Below are 20,007 nucleotides of genomic sequence, written 5' to 3' on the forward strand. Positions count from 1 at the left end.
CAGGGTTTAAAAACATCAGATGTTCGACCTGTTAGTCAAATGCGTTTTGTTAAAATATACTTTTCACTTTTTGATCTTTGGAAAATGTTGTTTGTGCTGTATTTTGACCCCTTTACAAAGAACTTTGTTTTATATGCACACGTATAAAAATTGCGGTTTTTATCCAACGCAATCATAGGTTTGAACGTTGTTTTCAATTTAGACTTGTTTATAATTGTTTCGTTTGGACTTCTATTATATTTTCCTTTGGGTTTATATGATCCGTTCATCCTTTTCGACTCTTTAAAATTCAAGACTCTACACTAAATTGAGGTAAATTATATGGCCTTTCAAATATCGTTTCGATCTCTAACATCACTGAAGAGATATGAATTGTCGGAATCCGGATATGGTGTATACACATTTTTGCACCTCATGTTTGCGATATTTCATCTTTTCCGCATTTTTTTGTTTTGTTTTCTGTTTGGTATTTAAATATATATTAAGATCCATGTTACATCTGGTGATCAATTTATTTGGAAATCGCCAATGGCAGTCAGCAGGGTTTAAGGACATCAGTTGTTCGACCTGTTAGTCAACTGCGTTTTGTTAAAATATACTTTTCACTTTTTGATCTTTTCGAAAATGTTGTTTGTGCTGTATTTTGACCCTTTTACCAAGAACTTTGTTTTACATGCACACGTATAAAAATTGCGGTTTTTGTCCAACGCAATCATAGGTTTGAACGTAGTTTTCAATTTAGACTTGTTTATATTTTTTCGTTTGGGCTAGTATTAAATTTTTCTTCGGGTTAATATTAACCGTTCATCCTATTTCAACTCTTAAACATTCAAAAGTCTATCCTAAATTGAGGTAGATTATATGGCCTTCCAAATACCGTTTCGATCTCTAACATCACTGAAGATACATTTATTGTCGAAATCAAGATATGGTGTATACAAGTTTTTGCACCTCATGTTTGCGATATTCCATCTTTTTCGCAAGTTTTTTCGTTTTCTGTTTGGTATTCAATATATATTAAGATCCATGTAACATCTAGTGATCCATTTTGATGACAATTGCCAATGGCAGTCAGGAAGGTTTTTATCCAACGCAATCATAGGTTTGAATGTTGTTTTCAATTTAGACTTGTTTATATTTTTTTTGTTTGGGCTTGTATTATATTTTTCTTCGGGTTTATATGATCCGTTCATCGTATTTCGACTCTTTAAAATTCAAGAGTCTATCCTAAATTGAGGTAACTTATATGGCCTTCCAAATGTGTGTTTGTTAATTTAATTTAAATAACTCTTTTCATATGATAAAAAATAATTAGATTATTTAACATGTTTAATGATTGCAAATGAGACAACTATTCACTAGATTTAGACTTAAAATGTTGATATTCAGTATTCTTTTGTTAATTCTTATATACCAATGTTTATGAATTGGGTGTGGTTTACAATATTTCAGTAAATTTTGTATTGAGTATTTGTTGCAAAACAGAATAGCATCTGTAGGGATATGAAACATCTCATTGGAGATCGAGCTAGACTTTGTTACCTCCAACATTATAGACTTACAACTCTGAAATAAAATTGAAGTCGTAACCTGATATAGGAAGATGTGGTGTGAGTGCCAATGAGACAACTCTCCATACAAATAACAATTTAAAAAGTAAACCATTATAGGTTAAAGTACGGCCTTCAACACGGAGCCTTGGCTCACACCGAACAACAAGCTATAAAGGGCCCCAAAATTACTAGTGTAAAACCATTCAAACGGGAAAACCAACGGTCTAATCTATATAAACAAAACGAGAAACATGTAAATCTTAATTTCTTTACTTATGTTTTTATATTGATACTATTTGCTTCCAATTCATTTTCGTTGTTTGATCATAAGTGGTCTCACTTACACTTTTCACTTCCTCTGGCCTTTGTTAGTCTTGTGTGGTTTTTTTTTAATTTTATTTTAGTTCATTTATATGTTTTGGGGTTTAGTGTGATGTCCATTTTCACTGAACTAATAGGCATTTTGTTAAGGGGTCATCTGAGGACCTTCGCTGCGTTGAAGACCCATTGGTGGCCATCGGCTGTTGTCTGCTCTTTGGTCGGGTTAATGTCTTTTTGACATATTCCCCATTTCTATTCTCAATTTTATCAAATAAACATAACGTCATCACTAAACGAACTTCAAAATAAAGAAAATCTAACATAACAGTCGCACACGTTAAACTACTTAAGCCAGTAAAAATTAAAAAAAAGTTATCACCAATTGAGGAAAATGACATATTTGATAATCTCTGCGATTAAACAATATTTTGTTCAAGAAGAAATACATTAACAAATTTCATTCCGTGTACAAGACTCGAATCCCGCTTTATTCATATATAAATATATTATCGTTATGACTGTCGTATCCAACTACTTTACTGTGAAGGCTTTTAGCGAGGTGGTATATCATAAAAGTAAAATTAAGATATTTACACATAATTGATAAATCTTAGTTGTGTAAAATGTCTTACTATCTATGATAGAATATGCTCTCAGTCGGACCAATTGCATAATTAACCTGTAACAGGTGTATACAAAATTAAATTATATGTAACTTTTGTTAACTTGTTTGATTCCTCACTGTAAACCGTTCGGATATTCTAATTTCCAATCATTAAATAATATAATTGACAACATATGAAAGTATGTCTATGTTAAACTCTTGAATTATTGTCAAAATGTAAAATAGACAGTCTTTTCAACAGAAATGGTTTAATTTAGAGTATTAGTAGTGCATTCAACTACTTCTTATGAATTCTCTAATACTGTCAAAATGGGCTAAATTTATAACGATGGCAATCAATGAAAGTTGTTTTCAACTTGACTATATTAATTTTCTGATTGCCATCTCAAAAAGAAAAAAAAAGCATATCCTGGTTTAACTGGTACTTTAAAGGATTTCTGATTTTCTAATTAAGGATATAAAAAAAAATATATACCTGATCCATTGTGATCTGTTTTGGTACATTTAAGTTAACACGCAATTCTGCATTTTCCATTGTAACAATTTCCGCATCTGATAGCATCGTAGACATAAGTTTGTTAGTGGCGGAACGAAGTTCATGAACATTACCAAGGACCTGTTTTGCTATTTTGGCATACGTGTTAAGGTCATCAATTAAAATAGCTTTAATTCGTATGTTCATGTTTGGTGTTCCGGTTAATCTTAATTCATCTATAGCTTCAAAAACCTTTGTTTTATCCCATGAAGTCGGAATGTCAAGTTGCATGAAAACCGGTATAAGGATTCTCTTGTTGTCTAAAACATCAGAGTAAAAACTATAATAATTTTCTATTTATCGTGTTGATTTACAAGACATCTATAGAATCTAATAGGATATTTGATATTCATAGTGTAGCACTTAATTCGAAATAATACATAATTTAGAAAATTAAAATAAAATATTCTTCGTTAAAAATCATACCTTCCGTTACTATTTCGGTATCATCAAATTTTCCACATTCTCCTCACTACCAAATATGTTAACCATTAAATTTATCTTGTTAACCATGCTATCAACAGTTTCTGTAAAGAACAAGGTAAGTATGATATTCAATAATAACGTGGTTGGTGTTATGGTATTTTAGAGTTCAAAATGGCGAAACAATACAGCAATGACAAATGAATGAATACATGATAGTTCATGTCAACCGAAGAGACTGTCTACTGGTCCTGCAATATCCTCGGAGACTAAACGTCCAACAGCAGTGGCATCATCACAGAGGTTGCAAATACTCACCATGGATCATGTAGATACCCAGCTTATAACTGTGAACGATATACGCGTGTATTATCTACATATTCATCGGTGATACTCGAATCAAAACAGTTCAAATGCAAATATAAAAATAAGCTTTTCATTCCTGACAAAACAAGGTTTTGATTGGATTCGTTGTCCATTGCAAACTAAGCAATATAACGTTGGGTGTAAATACTCGATTAATTTTTAAGAAGAATTAAGAAATAGTCACTTGTTAATGTTTTGCTGAAATTCTAGTTGGACAAATTTGTATATTAATACGAATATTTGGGACTTCATGTTGATTTATATGCTTTGTTTCTATATAGGTTGTAAACCCCCCTTTTTTGGGGGGTAAAAGCAGTACACAACTGAATCAATTAATTTTATATGCCAGACTAATACTCATAACACTTGACTGATTTTAAACCATATAAAACATACAGACATTCTTATTGATACAAATTGTAGAACTCAATATGATAAACGTCATAAATATTTAACCAAAGATACATTGATATTGAACTATTGATATGTTGCATGAACTATAATAAGAGTGAGTACGAGTGTATCGAAAGGGTAAAGGTTTGCTGCCATGAATTCGGCCTTGTGAATCCACAAATAGACAACATGTCACATTCAGGAATAAGAAACAGATCATACGACTAGTATAACATCTAAGATTAAATAATTAACAAAAAACAAAACAAACAGGAAAGCCAGAAATAAACCACAACCTCTGAATTACATACGTCTTACTTGAGACAGGCACATTCAGAAGGTGATGGGATTCATCATGACTGACTGATTCCTGACTGTTTATTCCATTTCCTGACTTGAGATACTGTGAAAGTACCTTAATTCGTGGGTATCAATTTTCGTGGTTTGAGCAATATTTACATGTTCGTGGGTTTTTAAAGTCTTGGAAAATTTAAGCCTTAGAAACGAAGGTTACAAATTGTCTAGATTGAAGAAAATTGCAAAGTAAACAGTGACCAGGTTAACTGGTAAATCGTAGTGACAACACTAATTAATCCAAGATAAAGTGATCAACAGATTCAAGACCATCAAAGGTGTTAATTAGGCCATAAACATGTCACCTAAAGAAAACAGTAACATATACAAATGCTATAAACGTATCTTGAATTGTGAAATAATTCTTATCAAAATTAATCCCAGCATGAAATTATTATTTCCCATATGTACGAGAATTTTGAGGATACAAAATGAACACTTTATCATACAAGCATATCAATACCGGAAATCTGACTTTCATCGATCAAAAATATTTTTATGAGAATTAAAAGATCAAAAGTTGTACAGTTAAGGTTATTCTAAAAAGACTAAATGGGTATCATCCTGGATGCAGATGTAGTTCATAGTGCGTTTGCCCTGTGACTCCTATTATAGTATTTTCAGATTTGGCGTTATTCAATATATTCTCTAGATCATATCAGTAGTCAAACCTATATTGGGATCGTTCCATGTCTTGATTTGGACAATGGTTGTTTTATTTCGTTGGACACTTAAATTCGTTGATAAAGTCATCCACGAAAACCACGAAAATGGGTACCCCAGGAATAAAAGTATTTTCACAGTAGGATATCATTACCCTTACGGAGTAAGTAAGACCACCCTTGTTTTTTTATATAGTTAGTATTCAGTCTAGTAATCCATATAGTGTTCTATAGACCGTTATTTGCCTTTTGTTTATGTCATGGTGTGGTATGTGTCTCTTAAACGTATACTTAAAAAAAACTACAAACTGTACATTGTATTGATCGTTTAGAAATTACTGTCATCTAGTTCAAAGACACTTACAAATTATAAATCAAGTCAACCTATCATCCAGTACGGATCAAATGATTTGTGTATACATACTTGATAAACAGCCCGATAAAAAAATCTATTTGTTTGTATAACTGTATAGTTATACATATTAAGTTATGTTTTAATCTATTGGGAACAAAATCGTCTTAGATACCGATAAATATCTAAACAATACTTAAGGTTCACATGAAGGAATTGAAAAATATGGCCGTTTTTTTACACTAAAAAATTTACTTTGAGTACAGACAAACTGATGCATCTAGGAAAGTTTTACGGCATTGGTGGACCTCGGTATATACAAGTTTTATGAAGTCTATGTTTCAGAAAATTAATGACTTACCTGGATTTTGACGTGCATTTTACTTTCAGTCTGCAGGATATAGCAAAATAAACAAACACACGAGTTTCATTTGATATGGTCCACTCAGTTACACAGTTAAAATCACCTATTGTTTACATGTGTCTGTTGTCCATATATTATCCATTTAAATCAATACTACTCACAACATCGATTATATGAGGGCAGCTTTGCAAACATTTTCCCAACTTAGTTTATTTTTGCACCTTCTGCAGGAATGAAAAAAAAATAATCGCAAAATCAGAAAAGTTTATAATATTCTGAACCATATGCATTTAAAAATTAATAACCTAGGTCCAGCCATTCCTCAAAACTTTCGCAGGTGGAAATTTTTTTCTGTACTCAAAGTAAAATTGATGGTGTAAATTCGGCCATTGTAGCCAAAAGGTTATGATGAATCTTAAAGATATTACCACCGTGTTAAATTAACAGCTATAAGTATAAGTTTATTCAAAGGATTAGAAAGTTTAATTTGAATCGTCTCTAAGTTTATGGACTATTTGAACGTCATAATTCTTTCATCCCATTTTTGTAGGACTTTCCTGTATTAAATGTGTATAGTATCTAAGTGTTTGAAAGCCTACAAATGTAATTTGTCAGTATTCAGTACTGCCCTAAAAGTAAAATGGATCATATTCAAATATATCGATGCAATATCCTATACCATTTATCGGGATATTTTCGAATTCAAAGAACTTTGCTACAACTATCTAGCGGACCATTTTTTGCAATGCTCTACAGTCATTCCTAGATCTTTTTAGAAGAAATGGATCGGATTTTAGATAATTTGGTTTTCCAATGATATAAATGATTCTCAATAGTCTCCTTTAATTAGTTTCTTCTCTTTTAAATTAACTAAAATCTAACGGTTAATATAAATGAAAATTGTTTACCATCTCATAATTGTATGTTTCTCACAAAAGAACAAAAAGGAAAAGAAATGCTAAACCCCTCTATCATGTAACATGTTGAAAACAGCTAGTCATGAAAACTAATTGTAAAAGTCTTGTCATTTTGACAATATTTTCATTACAATAGAATTGTAGTTTCCTTACTCTATTATGTTTTAGGATTTTTTTTATTGCCGTATGGGGACGGTAGAATGCCTCCCCGTGCTTCAGGTTAATGTTCTTATAATGTACTAAATTATGGAGTGTGTGTCCGACTTCTCCGAGTGCAGGAGTTTATCGCTGCATTGAAGACCCATTGGTGGCCTTCGGTTGTAGTCTCTATGGTCGGGTTGTTGTCTCTTTGACATATTCCCCATTTCCATTCTCAATTCTATGTTTATATGACTATGAATATACTATTATTGTGAATTCAATTTAGGATTTTATAATATTAAATGCGGTATTAGATTTTACCATGACGGTCTTGAATATGCATGTAGTAAGTAACAGAAATTATCCGCAAGATAAAAAAAAAATAATAAACCGAAACACAACCGCGATAAGAACACTGCAAACCACAAAAAGCAATATGAGTCCATAAATCCCTACACACGAAACTAACAACTGAGTAACACAAACCCTTAACGATATATAATGGGCTCCAGATAATCAATGATCAGTCAATCTGCAAAAAAATATTCATATCCTAAAATTTAGGAAAATAAAGGAGATGCTTTATGTTTTTCCTCCATATAATATTTACATTTAAGAACATCTAGTGTTTTGAATATTTCACATTAAATTGATATTTCATTTACAATAGCTTCTTCTAAAATCCTGAGGTATAAGCACATTATGATATTCCTGTTATAACATAGTGCATATTTACGTATTTTTCTCATGGTTTGATGACAATCTTTTTCCATCGATCTCCTAAACAGCTTAGGCATGGTATGGTGTAAAGCAGCTGCTTTCTCTTCAATGACTTGATTTTGTGCTCTCTTGATTACATAAACACGATATTAATATATGCAAATATAAATACATAAAATATAACTGTAGCAAGAAGAATTAAGATCAAGACATCTAGTCGTTATCCTTTGTTGGACTGATAACTAATAAGTTTAGGTGTTATTGTTGTACAAGTTAGGGACACCTCGACGAATAGGGAACTATTCCCCAAGTGAGTAACGCTCACTCAATTGAGTTATCTGTTGATATTGCCAAAAACTGTTTTTTAAGCGGGGTTTCTAAACTCAAAAATGAAAAAAAAATATAAAAAAAGAAACAACCAATTCCAAATAATCATTTTTTATTTTTTTTTTATTTTGGGTTTTAGAAAATTTAGTAACCTGAAAAATTGTCAATTTTCGAATTTTCGGATTATAACTGTAAATCAGGTTATGACTATTCGTCTTTTAAATAATTTGCTTTATTTTCATGAAAATGGTCTACTAGTATTTCAAGTACAAAATGTATATTAAAAATATCATTTTTTAAACCAGAAAATATTCTTCATTTGAATGATAGTTACTAATTTGGCGGGTTGTCCCCAAACTGTTTTACATTTTTGTAAAGTATTTATAATTTGACATTTCAAAAAACAAAAGCATAACTCTTTCAATAATCGATACTCTATTGATATATGTGTTTTAAGTTTGTAACAACCTCTTTCTCTTTCTACTTCGAATGATCGTTGACTCGAACTTTTGTAACAATTTGTCTGTGTTTTTCCATCGCGAAACGCGTTGCGGACGACAGGGAAATACTGGGCGTCTTTGTATACCTCCGGTCTTGTTAGCGCTATCACAGGTCTTGTCATATTTTTATAAAACTTGTACTATAGATTGATATCAGCAATATTTCTATAATGGAGGACGATCGATTTTTTTTAAAGAGTTATGCCTCTTGGAAATATTACATTTATGGAAAATGGTATTGTAGCGCTCTCACGGGTACCCTTTTAGCCATACTTTTATAAAACTTATAGGTTAATATCATCAATATCTCAGACAGTTCTGTAATGGTGGACGATCGACTTTTTTTAAAGAGTTATCTCCCTTGGAAATATGTGCAACGCGGTTGACACTTCAATTCTGTTCTTTAATTAAATATTAAATCATTAAATAGAAAATAATCTAACATATATATCTGTTAAAAGACAGAAACAATTTTAAAATGTTATTCATGTTATTTCGTTGTTATATTTTTTTTCCGTGTTTTTCAAAAACATACTGTTTTTTCTTTTAAACAGATATAATCTTTGTTTTTCAAATTCGAATATATCCCCATTTAATTTACTTCAAGTATTTAAGAGAAAAAGTATACTGAAATAAAAACCTTTCTTATCTAATATTTTCCTAATGTTATATTAAAAAAATAATCTACATTACGTATGGATACAACTTAAATGAACAAAAAATAAAGATACATGCATTCCAAAAATGTCTGCTTTTGTAGCAATATAACATGATGTTTTTTTTTTATACCTGAAATTCTTTAACGAAATCGGTTAAGACTTTTTTTCATAATACATTTCTTCTTTTCAAAGTAACTGTGTAATGCCAGTCAAAGCAATATTGATATTACAGTCCTTCATAAGTAGTCTCAATCACAATTGGATCATATGCAAAGCTAAGACTAGATATTTTGATTTTTGTCAAGAACAAGAGGCATACATGTTATTGCAAAAATATCATGAAGATCATTAATAAAACAGTTAAAAAATGTAGGTTTCAAACTATTCTCTTGGTTCATAGTGCCATACAATTTTAAAGTGAGATTCCTCTGTAATTATTTTTCAAATCCATGTTATCTCTCGATTTGATGTCTAATGAAAGATTACCTCCAATTAGTGAAATATGTAAGTAAAGCCCACATGAACCAGTATTTGTCAGCATGTTACTCCTCCAGATTTACAGTGCTCTCATTTTCGGTTGCTATTTCGGTCCTACTACTTTTCATTACAATGAAGCTTTACAAATATAATTAAATAAATCTTACCTCAAATTCAGCGCATTTATTTCTCCAGTAATCTCGACAGAGTATCTCATACTTTAACATGTAATCACCAATTATGGTAAGTTTTTGTGTTTGCATGATGAGTTTCTCAGCTTCGTCAGCATAGTCACTGCTTATTTCTTTAGCTATTCCCATAATGGACCTTTCTAGTTTAGTCCATTTGTTGCTTAATATATGATCAGTCATTTCTTTTGTATCTGACAGATGAAATATTTTGTTTCGCACGTCTTTAATTTGTTCTATCCAATTATCAATCCCTAGCTCTTGCTTTCCACATTTCTGAATTATGTAGTTTGCTAGCGTTATATCAACCACTCTGACATCTATGTTTTCTTTGGCAGAATATTTACAGATGCAAATTTGGATCAATTTATTTCCGGCATATTTTCTGTGATCACGAATCAGGTTCCTATCGTCTGATTTAAACAGCATGAGTAATTGCTTCTTTGTTATTAGTCTCTCTCCATTGATGCTTACACTCCTGCACTCGCAACATTGAGATGTTTCGTAAATATGCACCAACTTGTGTTTCTCCTTATTCAGAAATGTTTCAAAACTATCTGGTCCGAGTATCTTTTCTTTAATATACTTAGAGATAACAAGGTATGCGACATCAACGATGAGGGACACTAATTTAAAGTAGTTGTTTCTATGTTGTTGTGTCATATCTATATCTAAAGAAAATATTGATTTTCATTAAGTAGTTTTTATATTAGAATAGAAACAATACCAAGACAGTTTAATATAAATGTAAGTTAACGATTTATCATTATCCAATGTGAGATAAGGAACTGTATGATTGTGCAAATGTGCTCAAACAGAATAAAGTTACCAATACGAATCTCTTGACCGAAACGATATCTGTACGTCTCAACTTACAAGCGACTGAATGGCGGCGGCCATATTTCTTTATATACCAGAATAGTCGTCTAATTAGTATTTCCATCGATTGTGACATTTTCACTTATTTTGGACTCGCATGACAAGTGATGCAGGCAAGGCAGGAGACGATAACCATGTATACAAACCCTGTTTTGCTTGTTTTTTCAGTTCGTTCGATTCCATTAAATTTTATGAATTAATCAACTATGAACATAAGTACACAAAAACGGATAACTACATTTCCATTTTCGCAATACATAATCAGCAATGGTATCAATGAGCTTGATAGAACGTTATCATGAAGAGTAAAGATAGAATCTTTAGATGTGTATACGATACACAATAAGTTGGAGGTGTCGGATGGGTATGAGGTTTTTATAAAATCAATATATTTTTTTTAAATGTTGTGACGATCGAAATGTACTTTCTCGTTTTTTTGTCGAGCATATAGAGTGTACAAATTTAGCAACCATACGAAATTTCTACTACCACCATGCACTTAAAATCACTCGAAAATTGGTTGAAATACACACTGGGTGAGACATAAACGGATTTATCAAGATATATAACTGCAGATAATCCACATAGAAGTATAAGATGAAGATAAGGCTCTTCTTTTAGGGATTGGAATCCATAAAGAAATACACCAAATAAAATGTCTTTACTTTAACCTAAAGCAACCAATGCACCATACATGTACATAAAACTGTCAACTACAACTCATTTGCTACAGACATGTATTTAAATAAATGACCTAGAAGGATTGTCAATAGACGCTGTATATGTTTTGAAGGTTGTCCAGGTATGACAAACATAACCGGTTTAAAAATACACATTTAAAGCACTACTATTTACCATAGTATAAATAAACTCTTACTCTTGTATGGAACGCTATCATTGCCTTATAAAAGGAAACTACAATGACATGATGCAAATGTTGCTTACATGATGGGAATTCTCCATTTGCATCTTGTCGTAGTAGTTTCTTCTTATAAGGTAGTAATGGCGTTCCATACTCTTGTAACAAAAGAAGCTATGAAGTCGCTTTGGAAATTGTATCGATCGATGTGTATACGTGTTGTATTTAATGATGAAGTAGGTAGATGTCTTTAATTCATTAAGTAAACATATTGTGTTCTGTCTTTGTCATTCGTAACAAATGCATAACGATCTCAAATTCTTAGTTTGGCTTTATAGATATTTTGATATGAGCGTCACTAAATGAGTCTGATGTAGACGAAACGCGCGTCTGGCGTATTAAATTAAAATCCTGGTACCTTTGATAAGTAATAAGATATGATCACGTTTTATAATTTTACACATATGATAATGCGATCAAACGAAAACAAGTTTGAAGTCACAAATTATGAATTTATAAAAATGACAAAGTTCTTTGATATAATCGTTGTTTATTTAACTGTTTGAAACGTTTACAACATTGTTTTTCAAATATAGACATTTATTGTGGAAGTATGTTCACAAATACAGAATTTCGACAACCGTGCATTTACGGTTTTATATGTAAACATTGCATAATTTTGTTTACAGATTTAGGAGGCAGAAAGATTGAATGGTCACCGCTACCAGTTGAATGTCTAGATACTGTATCGACATGTTTAGCGGTATAAGATCTTTGGATATTAGAAAAATAGTTTGAACTGTAATTTTCCCGGTTGAGTCCTCATCGGCTGTGACATTTAATAGAGTGTAGATTCGCATGACAGGTGATGTTTGCATATAAGTCGACGCTTCTCTGTAGACGGACTCGATTTTTACTTTTGAAGATCATTCTCTCATTTTTCGTTTACTGTATTGATTTGTCTCTTGTTAACCAAATACAGAGATTTGAACACTAAAAAAACACTTCAGTCGTTTTTAATTCTAAACATTATTAGGTCTTTCCACTTTTCTGTGGAAGGACCTATTGTATTTGTTCTGATTATTAGGTCCTTCCACTTTTCTGTGGAAAGACCTACTGTATTTCTTCTTCTGATTATTTTCTTTTCTCCGCCAAATCTAAAATTTTTGTTTCGTAATATATCGTTTAGATGTTTTTTATATAATAACGTACAGTTTATGCGCTTTTAAATGTCAACCGATCAATTTTCTTTTTAAGTCTAATTTCCCTGTGCACTGTTTTTTAAATGTGTGCATCTCCTTCGTAACAAAAAAATATAACAACAAAATTATTTTTACAAATTGTTCGATACATCGTTGGGATTTTTAAACTAATTTGAATAAAAGGAATTCGAGGAAATTTTATAGGAGTTATCAACCCTTACCAAACAAAGTTGTCATTATGTTTTTTAACTCATGAACTGTATACCGTATAACCCTTGAATCTTTTAATTTGAGGTCCCTAGGTCCTAATTGTAAAAATGAGGTCAATGTCAAAGGTCAAAGTCATGTTCTAAATTGTGACTTTTGCTTGTTTTTGCATTTTGTCTAACACTTTCAAAGATTCATATAAAAGAACAAATGCAAAATGTTTGCTTTATTGTTATGAGAATATGCTACATTTAGATGATACGACTTAGTGGCATCGTATAGGAGTTCGTGCCCCTGAAATGTCAATATATAAAGTTTTTTTAATATAACTTCAACTTGGTTCATTATAAAGCCATATAACCTTTAACAAAAGGTTAGGTGACATATGATCTTGAAAAATGACAACTGAAAGTGACCTTGAGTTAACCGGAAGTACCTTTTTTGCACTTTTTTTTTATCTAAAAGAATTCGGAATCCATATATTTTGTAATTTAGATACATTTACTTAAAGACTAAAAATGTCTTTCGATCAACCGGAAGCGACCAATTATCTCCCCGTTGTACAGGAAAAAGTATATAGAAACTATTATGTTTTTGAATCAGTGTGAAAGAAGCTATCATATGAGACTGGACGTGATATTTACTTCACAGGAAGTAGCACATTATCTCCCTTATTTCACTTAAAAGTATATAGAAACCAATTATTTTTCGCATCAGTGTGAAGAAAATTATGATTATATGCTAGTTTTTACTTTGAGTGAACAGGAACTAGCCTCTTTTTAATAAATTTTAAAATGATGTGGAAAGACCTTCAATTGTCTCTGAAGAATTTGTTTTAATTTATTATTGAAATTGTATCTGGTTGTGATGCTGTTTCATTTGCATTTACCGACCGTACGAGGGCTGTTTAGCCAGTCAAGATCGTTAAAAAATTCCATCTGTTGTATTTGCATTTGCCCAAGTTATCACGTTTTTCAAGTTAATTTTATTCTATAAAACGGGTAAGTAGATTTAGGACAACATGCACTCTTTGATTCGAGCGCTTACTTCCTTTTTACTAATATTTCTCATTTTTGTTGTCTCTTCTCCTTAAAGAAATTATTTTTTCAACAAAAACAAGAAAAGGGAAAATTTTATTTTATAGTTTATGTGTTTACCGCAGTCTTAGTTTGTAACCCTGATTTGTTTTCTCTCAATCGATTTATGACTTTCGAACAGCGGTATACTACTATTACCTTTTTTATTGTTATGCTAGTATTTAACCTTACATAAAGAGGGTGGGTACACATTCTCAATTATCGAACGATTTGATTGGTTGATTGATTGATTGAAGGCATTTACAATCAAACCAAATTATCTTTTGTTTCAAATATATTAAATTAGGTTTTTAAGATTGATAAACTGTAGGATAACGTTAATTAAACCAAACGTTCTTACCTGAAACTATTTGAACAAGAGTCAAATAAGACAAAGATGATGCAATAAATGTTTAATGTTGTCCATGATAAGTTGTTGACTTGTAAGTACGTATATATAGTGTCGATTGTGCAATATCATCACACGTTTATCATTGTAGTGAAATGTTAGTTGATATATCTTCCGTTGTCAACACAACGGATTCCACATTTGAACTTGAAAAAAGATATTTTCTAATTACTTCGGACAAACCCTAAACTTTGTAATTGTATTGTGTACCTTACATTGCACCTGATTTAAAATAACTCGTTGAATTTTAAATCAATATACCTGATATTTCTCAATTAAAAACTGACAGACCGTGAAAATGATTTTTGAAAGTTTGAAGTCTGGTATTTAACACTGACGTAACTTAGAATTGCAAATAAAGTATTGAAAATGTCCATTCTAAAATTTAAATGTTGTACTTGTTTGGTTTTATAACTATTTTAATTTGAGCGTCACAGATGAGTCTTAGGTAGACGAAACGAGCGTCTGGCGTATTTATCTATAATCCTGGTACCTTCGATAACTTTTAATAGAACGATGTCTACATAACCTTGCTTTTTGGACGCGATCTTAAACTTCGCCAAAAACTACGTCAGATGTCATATGTCGGTCATACATCTATATTAATCGAAATTGTTGAATTCACACGTACATGAAACTTAAGTATTAATTTGTATATTATCCTTTCAAATTAATATTTACATATATATTTGTATCCAGTTTTTTTTTCATTGTTAAATGCGTGATTTCTTGATCGACAACATATATATTTGTTTCATTTAGAGGACGTGTTTTTCAACAGTTAAGAGGCATTTTTATTTTAATTATAAATAAGACTGAATTCAAACAGGAACTTCTTATTAAAGAATGAAGAATAAAAAGATGCTCGCATTATCCATTAAGTTCACGTTCCACTATATAGATGATGTCCTCCGACTAAATAATACAAACGTATGGTGAATATGTTGAACGCATCTATCCAATCGAACTTGAAATATAGATTATAACAGATACAGTGTGCCTCATACCTTGACAATGACTGTCGGTTGAGAACAAAATTTTACGACAAAAGAGTTAATTTCAGCTTCCCAATTGTGAAATTAACATTTCTATGTAGCAACATTGCAGAAGCACCTACATATGGAGTATATATATCTCCCAGTTGATACAATATTTCAGAGCTTGCGTTTCTTATCATAATTTCCGTGATAGAGGATTGCTTCTTAAAAGGAAGGTATTGACCCAAAAGTTCCAAGTGGTGAAGTTGAAATCATCTTTTAGAACATTGTATGTCGCCATAACCAGGTGGTTGACCGTTATGGAATATCTGTTTCATAGATGACTACTGATATGTTCCAATTGTCGTAACAAAATCCTCGAATGCGACCTACAGAATTAGACTTATCACCGGCATTGTACTTACATGATAAATACGAAGAGGTTACATTTGGAGCAGGATATGATTACCCTTACGGAGCACCTTATATCACCCCGGTGTTTGATGGCGTTCGTGTTGCTCAGTCTTAAGTTTTCACTGATATGCTCTGTGTACTGTTGTTGTATATAGTTTTTTGCCATGGAATTTTTAGTTTATCTTCGACTTATGAGTTTGAATATCCCATTGGTATCTTTCGTCTCTCCTCAACACCAAAGCCACGTGCATTGGCTAAAAAATACGATATAAGTGATTAGTCAATACAGTGTCTTGTGTATTATTCTGCTTATGATGTACTTTAGATCATGTTTACTTGAATATTGGTTTTTTTATACGTTTTATAGAACATATTTTCATATTTTATTGATGCAATGGTTTAGTTCATATCTTTTCTTTTAATTGAACTTGTTTTTTTAAATAGTAATATGAATTCTATTCGAGATATGTCCTTTTTTGAGATGGCATTTAAATGTTCATTGAATATAACAAAAAAGAATTCATAAAAAAGAATTTCCGACGTAGGTACAAAGATATTGTTTCCGGAAGTAATTCGCGATATATTATAAGTTGTGGGTAGCTTTCTTTCAAATTAATTTATCAGGTCGTTGGTTTTCATAATTTGTTTTCACATCTCCCCTTTTTATATTCCAGTAAAAAAACCTTCTGACGCAAACATAACTGATATCAAATAAAATTGAGAATGGAAATAGGGGATATGAGCCAGTCCATGCGAAAAGGTACAAAATATACGTTAATGTAAACATTCATAAGAGAACATTAAAACATTAGGGAAAATACAAAAACTATGACATCTTCTGCTTTAGAAATTGAAATTTAATATTACTTGCACGGGATTTGAACCGTACCCCAGTTTGCTTGCATTGATATCAGCATTGGAAGCGAGAGCCTTATCCCCACTAGTACTGCAACAGGGGTTAACATTATCAATAGGCAAATCAAGACATTTTAACTGTACTTTAAAATATATGAAATAATTCATTAAAAATCTTGATGAAACTAAACGGGGGGGACGTGGTCTCAACACTTGCAGGTGCGTGTAGCTCACAGTTTAATGATATGGGGGAAAGTAAATGTGTTTTATAAATCACAAGTCTACTACCAATAATAATGTACACTTTTAAGAATTTCGTAATATTTTCGTTTTTGTACCTTTTCGCATGGACTGGTTCATATCTTTTCGCATCATTTTAATTTAACGTAATTAAATTCAAAAAACTTAATAAATTAGATGTATTATTTAATTCAGATTCTTTATTTCTTATAAGACCAAGTTAACGGTATAAAGAAATATATCTATATAAGATATTTGTCAATTTATTATCGGAACTGTTTACAATGATAGACCAAAAAACTACCATACGGTATTCCACATGTACGGTGAATTAAATTATTATCAAGCGTACTACATCTTCTTATATTCATTCGTTAATTGATGAAGATCTTCATCAAGCCTAAATAAATAAATAATTTCGAAAATGATAACTATACAACTGTTAATTCTAAATAATTATGTTTAACTAACACAGAATTATTATCAGCGGAGACATATACACACTAAGTCTAAACTGGTTTAAAAAACAGACACATTATTTTTGTCATATGTATATGTAATAGTGTGTTTTTATGTAAAAAAAATATCTGTGAATATCTACCACTACTGTTACCAGCTTAAGAGATCAGCTAACATCATCTGTTCTCTCGATCTTAGAATAAACAAATTCAAACAAAACAAGTACATAAAATCATGAGAAAGGTTGAAAGACCATTTGCAATTTGTTTTACATTCGTTTTTCTCTTTTAATTTAATAAAAATAATAACAAACCTTTCAAATGAAGAGTTCATAAGATAAAAATATTCTCGGTGGAAACCCCCCTCCCCTTTTTTTTGTGTTCTCCATTTTAACCCTCGAATTAAGCTTTCCAATCTAATAAAAAAATTAAACCTTGCTTTCTAACCAATCTGCTCATGTACCGGACAGGCAACTTTCTTTATCTAATACGAAAATCTACAGTGCCGTTATACACATGCATGTTGTTTGCTTGGAGTATACGCCCGAACAGAAAGAAATAGCCTAACTCCAAGATACTATATTCCTGCATCACATGATTTTTACCACGTGGAGCTTACATTATAATGAATACCGAATATGGAAAGTGAAACTACAATTCAAAACATAAAGTTCGAAGGCACAAATAAGAAAAAGAAGGTTTTTTGGGGGGCAAAGGGTGCCGGGGTAATTCTCTCTGTGTTCAAAATATACATGAAATATTTGCCACTTCCCCTTTTTTGTTCTATGAATTCTAATCCTGGGTTTTCTATCTGTTACTCAGTGTATATTTTTAATCACAATCTTAATATGGAAAAACTTAAATTGTTATTACATATTTTTTGGTGTTCTCGTTGAGGTCCGCGTTCTAAATCCAAAGCATTTCATTGGTCAGTAGATTTGCAATCTTTCAATCCAAGGTGTTCTCAATGGGGTCCGCGATCATGTTTCAATAGGATAAATAATATTGTAAGTTTTCTATCCGAGTTAATAATAGAATTTGAGCTGTTTTATAAGTATATATAATGGTGCCTCGTTTTTAAGGGATTGGGACTTTTTAATATAAAGGAGTAGGTCCGGTAAAGACCGATTTTGGCCTCAATTTTCAAGTTCATCTAACGGAAGATTTTAGACACTTTTTAAACACTTAAATGTCTATTTTAATTGATTCGATAAGTTTTTGTGATAGATTTTAACTGATTTAGTCATTCTGAACGCTCCGATTCAAGCTTAAATCTAAAAAATCTATCAAATATGCCAAAAAAACTCACTTTTTAGATGGTTTCTGTCAAAAATGAAAGTGGCCGCATCCGTGTTCATCCTTAACCTTTATATATATTATGTATTATCAACAAATACAACTTACATTTCAATATTATGAATGAACACGAATGCGGCCACTTCCATTTAAGACGGAAACCGTCTAAAATATAACTAAAATGCTAAAATCTTGAAGATTTCAGTAATTTAGCATGACTTAATGCTGCTACTACCCGATATAAGTGCATTATATTGTCAAAAACAGCCCATATCCATGTAGCAGAGACATTCTTCTTTCCAATAAATAACTTAAATATTACATTTTCATAATTTTGAAAAACTGCTATATTTTGAGGCCAAACAGGGGTCTTACTGAACCTACTTCTTTATCTATTCATCCATATATTTTTTTTTGGGTTAAAATACGCTATTTCATCTTTTTTTGTTTGTCTTAAGGTAAAAACAACATTTTCTGTGCTGTATTCAGACCCCTTTATCAAGAATTTTGTTTTGCATGTATACGAATGAAAATTGCAGTTTTTCTCCAACGTTATCCTAGGTTTGAACGTTCAATTTAAACTTTTGAAATATGTAATATGGTTCGTCAGTAGTTATACTGATGACAACTTATAATTGCCGGTAGATTTGCAGATATTGACACCTGTGTGTTTGGATTAGCATGTATAGATTAACAGGTGAAATCTTTTGATCTGGAAAGAAATTACAAATTATATTCTCTTTTTTTTTTAATGAATATGTACAAATAAATGTTAAGTGGCAAGTAGTACAGATATGCATGTTTTCATAATACAATTCTCGCATTACAATTTCATGCATTTATTTTCGCAGCTGTCCCTTTTGTGAATTTATTCAACAACAATCTTTTTTTTCCTTATAAGATATGTTTTTAAAACTGAATGTTTTTGAACTTTTGCTCTTATGTTGAAAAGAAACCAACAAATGTTTTATTTTAAAAAATCCTGACACTCTCCCCCATCCCCCTCTTCAACAATAAAAGAAAGAAAGATTGTCTAGTATATAATTTTCAATAAAATGTTTCTGTATTTTTATAAGAAATACTTTATAACACAATCTGAGACTTCTACAAGTATATGCATATATAAGTCCAAGCATGTGCATACAGTAATGCATGTATGTATACGCATGAGTTTCTCGCTACATTAAAGACCCATCATATAGGCCTTCGGCTTTTGTCTGCTCTATGGTCGGGTTTTTGTCTCTTTGACACATTCCTC

At 31.3% G+C, this 20,007-nt stretch overlaps 2 protein-coding genes across 2 annotated transcripts in view; both read right to left on the reverse strand.

Annotated features, from left to right (window-relative positions):
• LOC139502004 (uncharacterized) overlaps positions 1-20,007 on the reverse strand; it is a 165,999-nt gene that overhangs the window by 49,644 nt on the left and 96,348 nt on the right. The gene's annotated exons all lie outside the window — the stretch shown is intronic.
• LOC139501791 (uncharacterized) lies at positions 3,461-14,743 on the reverse strand. The gene is made up of 4 exons (XM_071290991.1): positions 14,462-14,743; positions 9,857-10,548; positions 7,743-7,854; positions 3,461-3,561 (listed from the first exon to the last, which is right to left on the reverse strand). Exons 2-4 carry the CDS (start codon positions 10,538-10,540, stop codon positions 3,470-3,472), a joined length of 888 nt encoding a protein of 295 aa, XP_071147092.1. The 5' UTR covers positions 10,541-10,548; positions 14,462-14,743; the 3' UTR covers positions 3,461-3,469.

Source organism: Mytilus edulis, chromosome 13, assembly GCF_963676685.1.
Source record: "Mytilus edulis chromosome 13, xbMytEdul2.2, whole genome shotgun sequence".
Lineage (NCBI taxonomy): Eukaryota > Metazoa > Mollusca > Bivalvia > Mytilida > Mytilidae > Mytilus > Mytilus edulis.